General features: G+C 43.2%; 1 protein-coding gene across 1 annotated transcript in view; it reads left to right on the forward strand.

The window, feature by feature from the left end:
* MCF2L2 (MCF.2 cell line derived transforming sequence-like 2) overlaps positions 1-17,128 on the forward strand; it is a 267,297-nt gene that overhangs the window by 246,529 nt on the left and 3,640 nt on the right. Inside the window, exon 26 of the mRNA XM_043594796.1 lies at positions 17,025-17,113. Within this exon, the coding sequence (XP_043450731.1) occupies positions 17,025-17,113 (89 nt within the window). The remainder of the gene's footprint in view (positions 1-17,024; positions 17,114-17,128) is intronic.

Below are 17,128 nucleotides of genomic sequence, written 5' to 3' on the forward strand. Positions count from 1 at the left end.
AAACACTACAGTTCAAAATGTTTGCAACATAGCGAAAGCTTTTCTAAAAGGAAGTTTATAGTGGTACAGACCTACTTCAAGAAAGAAGAAAAATCTCAAATAAACAAATAACCTCACACATAAAGGAACTAAAAAGAAATAAAACAAAGGCTAAAGTTAGTAGAAGGAAGGAAGTAATAAAAATCAGAATGGAAATAAATGAAATAGAAACTTAAAAACATAGAAAAGATCAATGAAACTAAGAGCTGGCTCTTCATAAAGTTAAACAAAACTGATGAACCTTTAACTAGGCTCAGCAAGAGAATAAGAGAGGACTGCAATAAAATCAGAAAAGTTACAATTGACACCAGAGAAAAACAAAGGATTATAAGAGATTACTATGAAAATTTATATGCCGACAAATTGGACAACCTAGAAAAAATGGATAGATTCCTAGAAATGTGCAATCTTCCAAGACTGAATCAGGAAGAAAAAGAAAATCTGAACGGACCAATTACTAGTAATGAAATTGAATCAGTAATTAAGGAAACAACAACAACAACAACAACTCCCAACAAACAAAAGTCCAGGACAAGATGGCTTCACAAGTGAATTCTACCAAACATTTAAAAAAGATTTAGTATCTATTCTTTTCAAACCATTCCAAAAAATAGAAGAGGAAGTAATGCTTCCACATTCATGCTATGAGGCCATCATTACCCTAATAGCAAAACCAAAGATACTATAAAAAAAGAAAAGTATAGATGAATATCTCTGATGAACACAGATGCAAAAATCCTCAACAAAATATTAGCAAGCTTAATTCAAAAATACATTAAAAGGTTCATTCACCACAATCAAGTGGGATTTATTCCAGGGATACAAGGATAGTTTAATATATGTAAAGCAATCAATGTGATATACTATATTAATAAAATGAGGGATCAAAATCATACAGTCATTTCAATAGAGGCAGAAAAAGTATCTGACAACATTCAACATCCATTTATGATAAAATCTCTCAACAAGATAGGTTTAGAGGAAACATACCTCAACATAATAAAGGCCTATATGAAAAGCCCACAGTTAACATCATATTTATTGGTAAAAAACTGAGAGCTTTTCCTCTAACATTAGGAACAAGACAAGGATGTCCATTCTCACCATTTTTATTTAACATAATACTGGAGATCCTAGCTATAGCAATCAGACAAGAAAAATAAATAAAAGGCATCCAAATTGATAAGCAAGAAGTAAAATTTTCACTATTTGCAAATGACATGATACTATACATAGAAAACCCTAAAGACTCCACCAAAGAACCTATTAGAAGTAATAAATGAATTCAGTAAAGTCATAGTATACAAAATCAATATACAGAAATCTGTTTTGTTTCTATACACTACTAATGATATAGCAGACAGGGAAATTAAAAATTAAAAGTCCCATTTATAATTGCATAAAATAAAATAATAAAATAAAAGTATTAAATACCTAGGAATAAATTTAACCAAAGATGAAAGACCTGTACTTCAAAAACTGTAAGACATTGATGAAAGACATAAGAGATAACACAAATAAATAGAACAATATGCTATGCTTGAAAGAACAAATATTGTTAAAATGTCCATACTATCCAAAGGAATCTACAGATTCAATGCAATCCCAATCAAAATACCAATAGTGTTTTTCACAAAACTAGAACAAAATATTTTTTTATAAAAAATTTTTAAAGTTTATTTATTTATTGAGAGAGAGAGAGAGAGAGAGAGAGAGAGAAGCAGATAGAGAGGAAAAGACAGAATCCCAAGCAGGCTCCATGCTGTCAGCACAGAGCCCAGCATGGGGCTTAAACCCACAAACTGTGAGATCACAACCTAAGCTGAAACCAAGAGTCAAAGGCTTAACCGACTGCGCCACCATGGTGCCTCTAGAACAAAAATCTTCTAATTTGAATGGAACCACAAAAGACCCCCGAATAGCCAGAACAATACTGAGAAAGAAGAACAAAGCTGGAGGTATCACAATCTCAGATTTCAATATATACTATAAATCTATAGTAACCAAAAGAGTATGGTACTTGCACAAAAATAGACATAGATCAGTGGACACAAATGATAGCCCAGAAATAAACCCATGTGGGTTTTTTTTTAATGTTTGTTTATTTTTTAGAGAGAGAGGGAGGAAAAGAGGATCTGGAGTGGCTCTGTACTGACAGCACAGAGCCCAATGTGGGGCTTGAACTCACAAACCGTGACATCATGACCTGAGCCGAAGTCAGACACTCAACTGACTGAGCCATCCAGGTGCCACAAACCCATGCTTATATGCTTAACTAATCTATAAGAAAGGAGGCAAGAACATATAATGGGAGAAAGACAGTTTCCCCCATAAATTGTGTTGGGAAAGCTGGACAGCTATATTCAATAGAATTAAACTGGGCCACTTTCTTATACCATACACAAAAATAAACTCAAAATGGATTAACGACCTAAGTGTAAGACCCTAAGCCACAAAACTCCTAAGACAGACAGTACCTCTTGGAAATCAACCTTAGCAATATTTTTCTGGGTAAATCTCCCAAGCAAAGGAAGCAAGAGCAAAAGTGTAAACTACTGGGACTACATCAAACTAAAAAGCTTTTACACTTTTTAGTGTAAAAGGAAAGGAAAAAAGGAAAAAAAGGAAACCAAAAAGGCAACCCGCTGAATGGGAGAAAACATTTGCAAATGATACATACAATAAGGCATAAATATCCAAAATAAATAAGGAACTCCTATAATCCAATGCCAAAAAACACAAATAGTCTGATTAAAAAATGAACAGAGGACCTGAATAGACATTTTTCCAAAGAAGACATACAGCTGGCCAACGGACACATGAAAAGATGCTCACCATCAGTCATCATCAGGGAAATACAAATCAAAACCACAAAGAGTATCACCTCACACCTGTCAGAATGGCTACTATCAAAAAGACAAGAAATAACAAATGTTGCTGAGGATGTGAAGCAAAGGGAACCCTCAAGCATTGTTGGTGGGGATGTTAATTGGTGCAGCCACTATGGAAAAGAGTATGAAGATTCATTTAAAAACTAAAAATAAAAGTGCCATACTATCTAGTGATTCCACTTCTGGGTATTTACCCAAAGAAAATGGAAACACCAAATCAAAAACATTTTCCAGGGTGCCTCTGGAGACAGCCAGGAGGAAGGGGCAGTACAGACTCAGAAGGGATTTCGGAAAGGTGCTCCTTATCCCCATCTATGCCTGTCCACTCAAAAACGTTCTCCATCTGTAACTCCTCACCCTGTGCAAGGCACTCAGGAAGTACCTAATAAGTGATTGTTGAATGAACCTGTAATCCAGTTCAGGTACAGTGCCTGCTTAGTTTTCCTTGGCTTGATCCTAATGGAAGCACCCAGGCCCTCAGTCAAAAAGATGATAGAGGTGAGAGGGGGTGAGGACTGTGCTAGACAGAGCAAGTACTCTACTACAGCATCTAATAGGCTCTATTATAATTTTATGGTGTGTTTAACTTTTACTTCCCATTAGACCACGAATTCCTCTAGAGAATGAAGGTTGTCTTATTAGTTTTAACTTCCCTTAGGCCTCATATTATATAAAGGCCTAGCACTCATAGGTGCTCAGTAAATGTTTAGCGAATAAACAAATAAAAGAACTCATTGAATAATCACATCAGGCTGGCAAACCACTCTGCAAGCAGAGTCAGGGGTGATGAGGTTTAGCTCAGGACACATCTCATTCATCTCAGACCTCCAGAGCCTAGCAAGTGTTGAGCTAATCTAACCCAAAAGAATTACTATAATAGTTGGCATTTCAGACAGGGAAGAGAGGAGGAGGGAGCTATAGCAAGCCCATGAAACAGCTTTTAAGAGGATGAAAGGGGATTCCTCCTCCTCACCTCTCCCACTTTAAGACTCGTAGCCAGGGGCACCTGGATGGCTCAGTTGATAGAGCATGCAACTCTTGACCTAGGGATCATAAGTTTGAGCCCCATGTTGGGTGTAGAGATTACTTAAAAATAAAATCTTAAAAAAAAAAAAAAAAAGACTTGCAGCCAGTTCGAAGTTAACTGTATAATCCAGCAAATGGTGTCCACTGAACATTCCCTTGTTGACTGTCATGCCCAGAGCCAAGGCAGGTCCTAGACTATGGTGAAGGAGGATGAAGCAGGTCCTTGAAACTTTAGGAGAACCCGAGTGAGCCAGCACCACTCCAACAGGCATAGGGAGGAATGCATGTGCCATTCTTTCCAATGGCTCAACATTCGTGTATATTTATCTAAAGAAAAGGCAATGGAATGGGATTTGTTCCCTGGATTGAAAATATGGAAAGAGCTACCAGCAGTTAGGAAGACCCAGTCCCCGGCACACATGGGATTAAAGGTAGGACCCAGTGGGAGAGTGGGGGAGTAATGGGGGATACCAGCTCTTTAGAAGCTGAGGAAGACATTGCCTGATTCTCAGTCCCTTCCTTAATTATGTGAGTGAGAAGAAAGATATAAAATCGGTTTTCTGCTATTCATTTGTGTGGCTCTAATTAGGCCAGAATTAACAAGAAGGGCAAATGTTTCACATCTAATGTGACTCCCTCTTTGGAAAAGCTGCCCTTTTAAGGAAATGATTGTAGGGATAAGAGATTGCCAGTATGTCTCTGCTTGGTAATAAAGACACTGGGTCATGGCAACTTTATTTCTTGCTGTGTCCAGGATTTATGGATTTCACCTCCTCTCAGAGCTTTTCCAGGGAAAGGTTAGGAACACTTGATCCAGGTGCTTCCCCACAAGGCTTCAGCCCTGATTTCTTTGTGTGTCGGTTTTCTGGTGGCTAAAATTGGGTATGGGATCAAAAAGAACAAGTATGGAAGCATTTTATATTCTAATGACATAATAGATTATGGTTTACAGGGCTCTGAATGTGCTGTGTTTGTTGCCATCTTTTCTGTCCTTGCCTGTTTAAATTGAAGATAACCTTTTCCAAAAGACCTTCTACTTTATGCTGTTACCACTGCCCATAATCCAAGTCTTGATTTAGTATTTGAGACTTCAGTTTGGGACTATTATGTAATTAATTTCATGGGACATGCAGTATGTATTTAGGCCTACAGTTTATTTAGAAAAGGCATCTGGAAGGAATTTTAGCACAAAATACATTTACTGAGTACCTACAAAGTACAAAAGTCATTGAAGAAATATACACAGACCCCACACCCCAACTCAGGGGCAAAGCTAATTAATGTTATGCTTATTGGTCAGACTTCTAGACTCTTGGATGCTAATGAGCATGAAATGGCAAATTAACAGGAAGATGGTCACATAATAAGTAATTGGATGTGCAGTCTTGGTCAACAAATATTGGTGGCAGTGCCTTTAATAAAGCAGTGATTCTCAATTAGGGTATATATGTGAGTTATAATATTTTATATTTGGGGGGTGCCTGGGTGGCTCAGTCTTGATTTTGGCTCAAGTCATGATCTCACAGTTCTGTGAGTTTGAGCCCCACATTGGACTCTGTGCTGACAGTGCAGAGCCTGCTTGGGATTCTGTTTCCCTCTCTCTCTCTCTGCCCCTCCCCTACTCTCTCTCTCTCTCTCTCTCTCAAAAATTAAATAAACTTTTTTTAAAAAATCTTTAAAAAACAATATTTTATATTTGGAAAATACAAAATGACCTTGCTTTCTTCTTAGTACAGACCAGGAAAAGTTAGGCTTGAGAAAAATCTTGGCTGGTGAGAGTTTATAGAATATAGTGCCTAAATTTGCTTTTCACAATAAGACCTATCTCTCTATAGAATGTAGTAAAATCTCTGGGAGGTATGAAATTTTTATGTTTTGTTTTCCATGGAGATTTTATAATGGCTTGTGAAAAACTTTTTTAAAAAAGATAAAATCAGGGATGCCTGGGTGACTCAGTCGCTTAAGTGTCTGACTTCAGCTTAGGTCATGATCTCACAGTATGTGGATCTGAGCCCCACATTGGGCTCTGTGCTGATGGTGCAGAGCCTGCTTGGATCCTCTGTCTCCCTCTCTCTCTGCCCCTCCCCTGCTCATGCATGTTCTCTCTCTCTGAAAAATAAACATTAAAAAAATTTTTTTAAGGATAAGATAAAATCAGATTTTCATCTAAATAATTAGCTTTATCCCCCAATACTGTCTCTGATCAAGTTACATCATGACTTTCTTTTCCATTTTGAAAAGCTAAAATGAAGGAAAACCCCTGGTAATGGACTGTCCTTTCAGCTGGGGCCCTACAGATGAGGAAAATGTGTGTTGAGAATTCCATTCTAGGTTATTTAACAGGTGACTCTTCAGATTATCAAGGACTGTTAGAAAGTTGACCTTATCCAGCCTTATTTAGTCCTGAAGTATGTTTTGTTTCTTGAAGCATTTAACTCCCTTTTTCATGTGCCAAGATTCTCTCTCTCTTTTTTTTTAATGTTTATTTTTCAGAGAAATAGAGAGACAAAGCATGAGTGGGGGAGGGGCAGAGAGAGAGGGAGATACAGAATCTGAAGCAGGCTCCAGACTCTGAGATGTCAACACAGAGCCTGATGTGGGGCTTGAACTCATGGACCACGAGATCATGACCTGAGCCTGAGTCAGACGCCCAATGAACTGAGGCACCCAGGCACCCCATGTGCCAATATTCTCTTAAAGAGACTGTTAAAAGACTCTTTGCTTGAAGACATTGGTACACAATTGTCAACAGTGGCATAATCTATAAATTTATAGATATGACTACTTGATAAGTTATAACTCCCTCACCTAAAACATAAGGATGTGGATTGTCCCGGTGCCTTTCTGTTTTTTCTTCTGTCTATTCTGCTAATTCAGACTCAAAAGTGATCAGACTCAAAGGTATGAGATAAGCAGAAGAATGGATAACATTTAGTTAAGTGCGCCTTCGTCTAGACTTGGTTGTAGGCTGTTTGTGTGTGTGTGTGTGTGTGTGTGCGCGCGCGCATGCTCACAGCTCAATGCTAGGAAAGCAGGCTGGCTTCAGGAGTCAGGGAGATAACAAGGGAATAACCATTATGTCCTGTGAACTTTGACAACTTTTTCACAAGTTAGTTTCACAAAAACCAGTCAGCTCTTCAGAAGACTGGCTGACACCTCAAAGCAAAACATAACAAAACAAACCCAGAAACCAAAAAGCAAAACTCAAGAGTTACAGTGTGAAAAGTAGTATATAGTACACTGAAAATACCAAATGCTGGTGATGGTACAAAGCACCAGGAACTCTCATTCTCTGCTGGTGACAATGCAAAATGGTAGTTTGAGAGTTTCTTACAAAAGCTAAAAATAGTTTTACCATACAGACCAACAATCATATTCTGTGGTATTTACCCAAATGAGTTGCAAACTGTGATTTATCCATACAATGGGAAATTATTCAGGAATAAAAAGAAATGAGCTGGGGTGCCTGGGTGGCTCAGTCAGTTAAGCGGCCGACTTCGGCTCAGGTCATGATCTCACGGTCCGTGAGTTCGAGCCCCGCGTCGGGCTCTGTGCTAACAGCTCAGAGCCTGGAGCCTGTTTCAGATTCTGTGTCTCCCTCTCTCTGACCCTCCCCCGTTCATGTTCTGTCTCTCTCTGTCTCAAAAATAAATAAACGTTAAAAAAAAATTTAAAAAAAAGAGCTATCAAGCCACAAAAAGACATGAGGAAATTTAAGTGCATATTGCTAAGTGAAAGAATCCAGTTTGAAGATACATATTGTATGATTCCAACTATTTGACACTCTGGAGAAAACAAAACTATATAGAGACAGTAAAAAGATCAGTGGTTACCAGGGATTTGGGGAAGAGGGGATGAACAGGTTGAGCACAAAATTTTAGGGCCAGTGAAACTACTCTGTATATTATAATGGCAGACACATGACATTGCGCTTTTGTCAAAACCCACAGAACTATCCAACACAAAGAGTAAACCCTGATGTAACCTGTGGACTTTAGTTAATAATAATGTATCAGTATAGGTTCACTAATTGTAACAAATGTTCCACACTAATGTAACATGTTAATAATAGGAGATACTATGTAGGGAGTGAGTGTAGAGAGGTTATATGGGAACTCTATTTTCTGCTCAATTTTTCTGTAAACCTAAAACTGCTCTAAAGTCTATTCATTTTTTAATTTAAAAAAATCACACACAGTAATGTAATAGAGGCTGTTGACACCTTGCCCGCATCCTTTTTACCAGGTGTGTGTACCCACTGTCCAGCCCTCAGCTGACCAGAGCTGTCTAGCCAGGAAATGCCTGAGAGGTTATGGCCTCCCACAGGGGCAGTTTATAGCCAGCCAATGACTAACTGATTCAGGGTACAAAAACCAGCCCTTCTGCCTCAAAGGAGACACGTGTAGCACCATCTATGCTCCAGAGTTTCCTAGGAGATCAGGCTGATGCTAGACTTGAGCTGAGCCACATCTGTGCTTGGCGTCTTCCCTGCCCTGGCTTCTGTCCTCAGTGCTCTTACAGGTTTCCTCTGGAAGCCCTTTCTCCACAACTCTCTTGTGCAATCCGCTTCTGAGAAACCTAAGACACTACCAGTGGAGGTCCTAGAAAGGAGGGATGGGATTCTGGCATTAATAGGTCACTTGCCGGCCTGATGGCAGAGGACTCCATCTCTGTTGATGGGTGGACTGTTGAAAGCCCTGGTCCCTGGTTTGTGGTAGCAGTTCAGTGGCTAAGATCTTCACCTGCGGTGACACCTGGGGTCAGATATAGGTGGACAGGGATGTACCAGTTGGTGCGATGTCTCTAGTATTTGGGAAGTTTGGGGGAAATATTAAGTATCAGGAGCATAGAAGTGGGAGGCTATTGCTAAGCACCACTGATGCACTGAAGAGAGTGAAGAGAGTGAAGAGAGTGACAGGATCAGATTAACCACCAGTTTAAAGCCCAATATGAGAATGAACCTCCTTGCCAGCGTTCAGGCCCTCATCTTCTACAGCGTGGCTGTGTGTGGGAGAAGGATGAATTCTCAGCCCAGGCAATCTGCTACCTAATCATTTTGGGCTCCTAGTGCTAGTAGATGAGCAAGCAAGTCAGGCCCTGGTAGGGAAAATGTGGGACTCTAAAACTTGTGATGAGGATATCTAGGTATATGCCCCTTGTCCCCCTGGGCTGGTGTAAGTGTCCCACACCCCCCCCCCTTGTTGGGAATCAGACCCTTCTTACCCCCAAGATTATGCAGAAGTTGCAGATGGGACATACCAGGCAATGCTTACCCTTCCTTCTCAGGATGCATCCCACCTTCCTTCCAGGATAATGATTAGCATCTAATTATAACATGATCTGACTGGGGAAGAGGCACAAGACCCATAGACTTAAGCTCAAAATGTGAGGATCTTTGTATCATTTTCATACCTACTAGAGAATATCAGTTGCAGAAAAGGTGCCAGACAACTACACCACCTGGATGACTTGGCCAGCAGGTGTCAGCCGCTTTTTCCTTGGCACCCCAGCACCTGCACGGTGGGCTCATAAACAGAGAGAAGCCTTTGCAGCAGAGTCAGAAGCTATGCATGGGCCCAGCAGCATGGGCTCCTTGCCATCAAGACTGATGTAGCTCCTGCCACTGTCGACTGTCCAGCCGGCCAGCACAGATTGACGCTGAGCTCCCAGATGGATATTATCCAACTATATATACTATAAAATTATTCCATAACTTTGCTTAGAATGGAGAGACTCAGCTGTGGGCATATGATTACAGGACCGACCTACTGGTCCTACCCCATTTATTTTTTATTTTCTTTTTTAATTTTTTTTTCAACGTTTATTTATTTTTGGGACAGAGAGAGACAGAGCATGAACGGGGGAGGGGCAGAGAGAGAGGGAGACACAGAATCGGAAACAGGCTCCAGGCTCTGAGCCATCAGCCCAGAGCCTGACGCAGGGCTCGAACTCACGGACCGCGAGGTCGTGACCTGGCTGAAGTCGGATGCTTAACCGACTGCGCCACCCAGGCACCCCGGTCCTACCCCATTTAGAAGCTGCCAGCCAGATAGAGCCATGGAATAGCCTCTTGAAGGCAAGGATGAGCAATGGTTTGTTTAAGCATGACACTGTGGGGTCGGGGTGCTAATCTTCAGGATGCAGTATGCACCTTAAACCAATGGCCATTTTATGGCACTGTGCCTCAATAGGCAGAATATATGAAATCTGGGAGCCAGGAGGTCAAATGAGTTGTGCCCTTATCATTATCATGCTCTAGTGACTTGCACAAGGTATTTGTCCTCATCTCTGCAACTTTAGTCTCAGTGAGTCTCAAGGCCTATTCCCAAGGCAGGGAATCTCCACCAGGGGACATAGTAAGAGTCCAACTTAACTTTAATGTGCGCCACCTACTGCTGCAATTGGTCCTTAGGTTGTACTTTTGTCATCCTCTCCCTTCCACTCATTCTACATACCCCTTCCTTCTCCTCTTCTGCTGGTTGCATGCACAGTGGGTGTCCCAGACTCTTGTCTGACTATTGTTCTTTTACTCACGTAGAGTTACAGCTGGGTGTGGAAGTATTGGAGGATGTCCCAGTGGATCACCTAAGCACCAGACACATTCCTCTCTGCCTGTTAGGCAGCCTGATCTCCTAATGATGATTAGGGCCAATTGTTTCCTCCAGTGCAAGCCTGAGGGGTGGAATGCTAGGACTCCTCATGCTAGTAGTGGTAAGGCCTGGACAGGGCAAGGCAGTGAGGTGGGAACCTGTTAGAACCTAAGCAATTGCAAGGTGAGACAGTCACAAAATAGAGGAGTCTGCTTTTTCTGGTGCTATTGGCTAACATAAAGGAGCTAAGCTCCAATCGTATTTTACTAGCCAGAATCACACTGAAATTTTTGAATTCTGAATTCTATTTTATCCCTGATTTTCTGAGTCCTGGACATTGAAAGGTATGTAAAATGAGAATAACCATTGTGCCACAAAGGTAACAGAGGTAGAGTCTGTCTGCTAGCCCTTAGCCATAGGCCCCTGTGCAGACATAACTGTGGGTCTGGTTCCCTCAGGGTCTTGGGGTGGAGGGGAGACTGCTTTAATACCTGTGAGCCATTTAGTGTAGTACATAAGGGTTGTTTGCTGATTTGGGGGAATTTCCTTTTAGGCCTAGATAATTGATTATATTATTATTTAAAATTTTTTCATGTACTCTTATGATAAAGAAAATAAGGTATAGCAAACAGTCTTCTCTGGTGAGATTGTGGGTTATTTCAGTTAACTGACCAATCATTTTTTTAATTTTTTTTTTCAACGTTTTTATTTATTTTTGGGACAGAGAGAGACAGAGCATGAACGGGGGAGGGGCAGAGAGAGAGGGAGACACAGAATCGGAAACAGGCTCCAGGCTCTGAACCATCAGCCCAGAGCCTGACACGGGGCTCAAACTCGCGGACCGCGAGATCGTGACCTGGCTGAAGTCGGACGCTTAACCGACTGCGCCACCCAGGCGCCCCATCATTTTTTTAATTTTTAAAAAATACTTATTTTGAGAGAGAGAGAGAGTTGGTTGAGCATCTGACTTTGGCTCGGGTCATGATCTCACAGTTCACAAGTTTGAACCCAGCATCAGGCTCACTGCTGTCAGTGCAAAGCCTGCTTCAGATCCTCTGTCCCCCTCTCTTTGGCACCCACCCCCCACTCATGCTCACTCTCTCTCTCTCTCTCTCTCTCAAAAATAAACACTTCTTAGGGGCGCCTGGGTGGCGCAGTCGGTTAAGCGTCCGACTTCAGCCAGGTCACGATCTCGCGGTCCGTGAGTTCGAGCCCCGCGTCGGGCTCTGGGCTGATGGCTCAGAGCCTGGAGCCTGTTTCTGATTCTGTGTCTCCCTCTCTCTCTCTGCCCCTCCCCCGTTCATGCTCTGTCTCTCTCTGTCCCAAAAATAAAAATAAAATAAACGTTAAAAAAAAATTTAATAAAAAAAAAAATAAACACTTCTTAAAGGTAAGTATTACAAGTTTCATTTTCTGATTATAAAAATAATACATATGCATATTAAACAAAATTTAGAATGTAATGCAGAAAAGTACAAAATGCAAATCACACATAACTGTAAATAACCACTGTAAATATTTTACTCTAAACTTTTTGTCTATAGAAATGCATATTTAAAAAAAATTGGAGCCATACTACACAGATGAGGGGTCTTTATATTTCAGTCTTCTTGAAAAATTCCTATTAAATTTTTGGTGTAATGGATAAGCCTTGACAAAACCCAACTAGACACATCAGCTCCTCCTACCACCCACCTGTGGGCCTGTTCCAACCCAGAACATCTGATGGCAGCTGATTGCTGAGCTGGGGGTGCTTTCCTTGTTCTGAAGTGTCTTTGACCCCAGCTCCTAGCAGCTCTGAAAGTCCCAAGACAACAAGCTCAGACTGCCCTAGAAGTTGGCAAGGATTCTGACAACAGAAAACACACTTTTAAAACAAAACAAAACAAAACAAACAAACAAAAAAAGGTGCTTTGAGAATGTGTGCAGCCTGAAAGTAATTAATTGAATGCATAGCAGTGATTTCCTTCCTCTTGGCCAAAGGCAGATTTGCAAAGGAAATGGGGACTTCAGACACAGAGCAACTTCAATGTTTACATAATTTACACTCTGGGCCACCAAGCAGAAAGATCCTAATCCAGACTAGTACCTGTGGAAACAACCTGGAGATCTCTTCTGTTGTGAGCTGTGGAGAGCAACTGGGATGGTTTAGGCATAAAGTGACCCCATGGGTTAACTCCCAGAAGGCAGAGAAGGAGCTTAGCAGCACAGCACAATGGTTAAGGGCTCACGGCTCAAACCCAGCTCTGTGTCTTTGGATGAATTACTTTACTTCTTTGTGCCCCCAGGTAAAAATGATGTACTTTAGTTCACATGATAGAGGTGGCCCTTAAAAAGTTTTTGCATAATTGTAAGGGATAGGGAAAAATCTAGTTTGAAACAAAATAAAAATAGTTTGCCCATTTGAAATCAATGGGTAAGAGCTGCCGCTGAACTGGTGGGATCTACGATGGTCCCATTGTGCCATCCAGTGGACAGAAAGGGGAAAGGCGTGATTTTTTTTTTTTTTTCTTTTTTAAATTTTTTTTTTTCAACGTTTATTTACTTTTGGGACAGAGAGAGACACAGCATGAACGGGGGAGGGGCAGAGAGAGAGGGAGATACAGAATCGGAAACAGGCTCCAGGCTCTGAGCCATCAGCCCAGAGCCCGATGCGGGGCTCGAACTCACGGACCGCGAGATTGTGACCTGGCTGAAGTCGGACTCTTAACCGACTGCGCCACCCAGGCGCCCCGGGAAAGGCGTGATTTTATCTTCCAAATTTGTAATTTACCAAAAACATGTATATTGAAGAGGATAATTTCAACTCACCAATATATTCACTTGTTAATAAATTTCATTCAATTTTTAGGGTGTGCCTCGGTGGCTCAGTTGGTTAAGCATCCAGCTTGATTTCAGTTTGTACATCATCTCACATTGGTGGGTTCGAGCCCTGCGTTAGGCTTCATGCTGGGCTCCACGCTGCCCATGGAGCCTGCTTAGGATTGTCCCTCTCGCCTCTGCCTCTGCCCCTCCCCCCAATACATACATACATACATACATAAATTTCATTCCATTTTTAAACCAAAATAAAAGATCAGAAGTCTAAACACTAAGTGCTAAAACTAAATTCCCAAAACCAGTTAGGATATGTGATGTATGCTAGAAAGATCATCCACTGAAGGAAAACAGAATACACACCAGTCCTTACTAGCATGAATTTTTACAGCCCACCTTCCCCATTCTTCGTATCTCTCTCTCTCTCTGCCAACACTCTTTATGCTTATTCTGGTTTGTGGACCAGGAGAACCACAGAGACTCAAAGTGTCTTCTCAACACATAACTAGAACTTGACTGGTACCAGAGCCATTCTGCTCATTTTTCAAGAATGCAACTGTCACTTAAAATTTTGCTGATATCAAATTGAGTATTTTTCAAGGGCCTGTGTGTTTGGTTTGGGTTTTCATGTGTGTGTGTGTGTGTGTGTGTGTGTGTACTCTGTGTTTCCTTTTAAAGCCATTTATTACCTCTATAATTTGTTTCTTCCCCCAGATATTTATGAGGGTGAAGACAATAGCAAACAAATCTCCCCCAAACATGAGTAGTAATAGCATACTTGGAGTACCAAGAGCTGTTCTGAGACCTTCTCCTTGGTATTATTGTAATCACTATTAACAGTAATCATAATAGGTGTTATTTATTAAATTCCTAAGAGGTACCAGACATTTTACTTTATAAACCTTTTTGCTAATCCTTATATCAAAGCTGTGATAGATATTATTATCCCCATTTTTACAGACAAGAAAAGATGCTCAGAGAGGTTAAGTGACTTACCCCAGATCACACAGCTAGTGAGTGAGTGGCAAAGTCAGAACTGCACTCGGTCTCACTGACTTCAAAGCCCCTGCTCCTACCACTGGGCAGAGGGGTCTTTCCTTTATTCACTCATGTGACCTGCCAGACCCTGAGCCCAAGATTCTGGGTTCTCCATAGTGCTGTCACCGCTATAGTACCTAAGACCCCTAGGAGCCCATGGCCAGTGGATCCAGGAGGAAGGGATTAAATATGCAAATGACAAAGATATAGCAAAACTCATCCTGTGAGCTGCACTTTCGGCCCCCCCACTTCCAGCTTTGACCGAAGGACGTTCTCCAAGGCTTGTGGGTCCTGAGAATTCTGAGCTCCTTCCAGGAGCCGCGGGGGATGCTGGGTGAATAGGGTATAGTCACTGCTGCCACGGGCCCCAGGGCCCAAGGGGGAGACGAGTGAGGGCTCACCCAGAGCAGCTGCAGGCTGTGTCAGAAGAAACTCTCCCTCGAAGGGTCTTGTGAGGGGATTGCAGGTGACCCCACCACCTCCACAGCCCCTCTCCTCCTCTGTGTCCCAGAATAGAATGGGATAGAATAGAACACAATAGAATAAAGTAGAATAGAATAATAGCATAGAATAGATCAGATGAGAACATCATACCTGTAAGGGTAATATTGTTCCACAAACAGTTTTCCTTTTAGAAAACTTGGCATCTCTAAGGAGTATGGAAAACTCTGGACTAAACTGACGGTGTCCTCCACCCTCACCTGGGGTACCCTGTGTGCTGACAGTCCCCAGCAGGGAGGGGGTATCTGGATATTGTCAGCGCTGGGAGGGTGGATTCTCTTTCCAGGCTCAGACAGATCCTTCCTGGAGGCAGGAAATGGCCCAGATGACCCTGAAATAATGCCAAGTGTGTGAGAGGTCCTCTGTGCCAGCCCTGCGCCAGGCCGAAGACCCCGTCCCCCTGCGGCAGGGCCCCCAGGAGGGAGAGGAAAGCAGCCACCAGTGCCTGGTCATCACTTTACCCCAGGTGCCACTTACCTGTGGAGTGGCTGGAACTGGCTGTCAGGTCTTCCAGTTCCCACATTGTCCCCCAGCCCTGCCAGCCCCAGGCCCTGAGTGTTCCATGGCTGCCAGAGGCCTCAGAGCCCGGCCTCACCCCTGGCCTCCCAGTGGGTGGCTCTGGGGTCCCTGGCCACTACCCTTCACCCCACCCCAGCCGTGTCGGCCTGGCTTTGTCTGGGACACTGAGGCCACAGCCCCTGGAGACTCAACCCTTCTGTTCCCATGGTAGGTGGTCAAGGGCAAGTCTTCTCCATTCCTCCCTTACAGCCTTTCAGCAAGACTGCCATTCCTTGTCCTCACTGCCTGCTCCAGGCATCAGGGGATCGTGTTGAATGACCACCCTAAAGAGGAGTCTCTGGGCGTTACTGCAGATGTCCCTGAGTCACATCTGGAGGAGGGCGGTGGGAGCCAGTTTCTCCTCTGCCCTCTACCCCTCACCCCACCACTTCTGGGGACTGGAAATTAAAGCAAGTTTGCTGCAATCTGAGAGCACTGCGTCCAGCTGCCTCAAAACCCTCCGGCACCAGGCAGGGTTCCCGGAGGCCTCCAAGAAAGGGCTGCCTGGCTGCTCCCAGTTTGGCTGGCACGGTCCCCCCACTTCTGCCCTGGGGAGAACCCTGGGCCCCAGAATGCGGCTTGGGGGTCCTCTGGGCAGCAGGTCAGGGAGCTCCCACTTGCACACTTCCTGCTTGCTGACAGAACTGTGCCACTAACTCCAACTGTAGACTCCTTCCGCTCCCTCTTCTCATTTCCTGTGTCCAGAATGCCCTCACCCCCCATGCCCTGTCCACGCCCTTCAAGGCCATACCCTAACCCCTGCCCTTGAGTTGTCACCAGAGACTTGGTCCTGCACTCAGATTCCTGCAAGATTGATTATTCTGTTGAAGCTCATTGAGAGGTAAAGACAAGACTTGTAGAACCCAGCTGCAGTGCTTGCAGCCGAGGGAACATGGCCAAGTGATTATTCCTCTTTCATCCCAGTTTCTCATCTGTAAAATGGAGCTAAGGCCCTTAGAGGGCCATGTGAAGCTTAACTTTTGACAAACTGGCATCCCAGCAGGCACAGAGTAGGGTTCAGTGTTTGGTGGAGATTGATGTTCCCCTCAGTGTCTTAACAGCCCCAGGCTCATGGCAGGTGCACAGTGGTGACTAATCGGTTTATCAGCTCATTGGAAGAGAGAGGCAGGATGTACTCACGCCTCTCTGATTTCCCATGGGGAGAGCAGTGACAGAGGCTACCAAAGAAATAGGAATCAGGGGCGAGAAAAGGGGGAAAAGAAGAGAGGGAAGAAGGGTGGAGGACAGGAAGGTTGTCAAGCACAAAAAGACTGACCGTTTTCTTGGAGGACCAGGAGTAGGGCTATGAACACCACGTAGACAGATCTTCTCGGGGTCATGGTTACAAATTTGAGCTGGAAAAGAGAACCTTAAGAGAACAGACCTCCACCTCCCACCCAGGTGAAGCCATCCAGGTCCTGGGAGAGCAGGAGTTAGAGATGGGGAGAAGAGGTTCATGGGGACAGGCACTGCCTCCTAGGACATCTGGCCACTGGCAGCAGAACCAATCCTCCCACGCCCTCTCCTGCACAGCAGGTCAAATTCTTCCCTTTCTTTCCCCAAGGCTGCTCCAGCAAGGAGTTTACCTCCATGGAAACCTTTGACCATCCCGAAGGTGCAGAAGATATGGAAAAGGAGAACAGTGCTCTGAGTGTAATTTATTTCCTT

The sequence above is a fragment of the Prionailurus bengalensis genome, chromosome C2 (assembly GCF_016509475.1).
Source record: "Prionailurus bengalensis isolate Pbe53 chromosome C2, Fcat_Pben_1.1_paternal_pri, whole genome shotgun sequence".
NCBI lineage: Eukaryota > Metazoa > Chordata > Mammalia > Carnivora > Felidae > Prionailurus > Prionailurus bengalensis.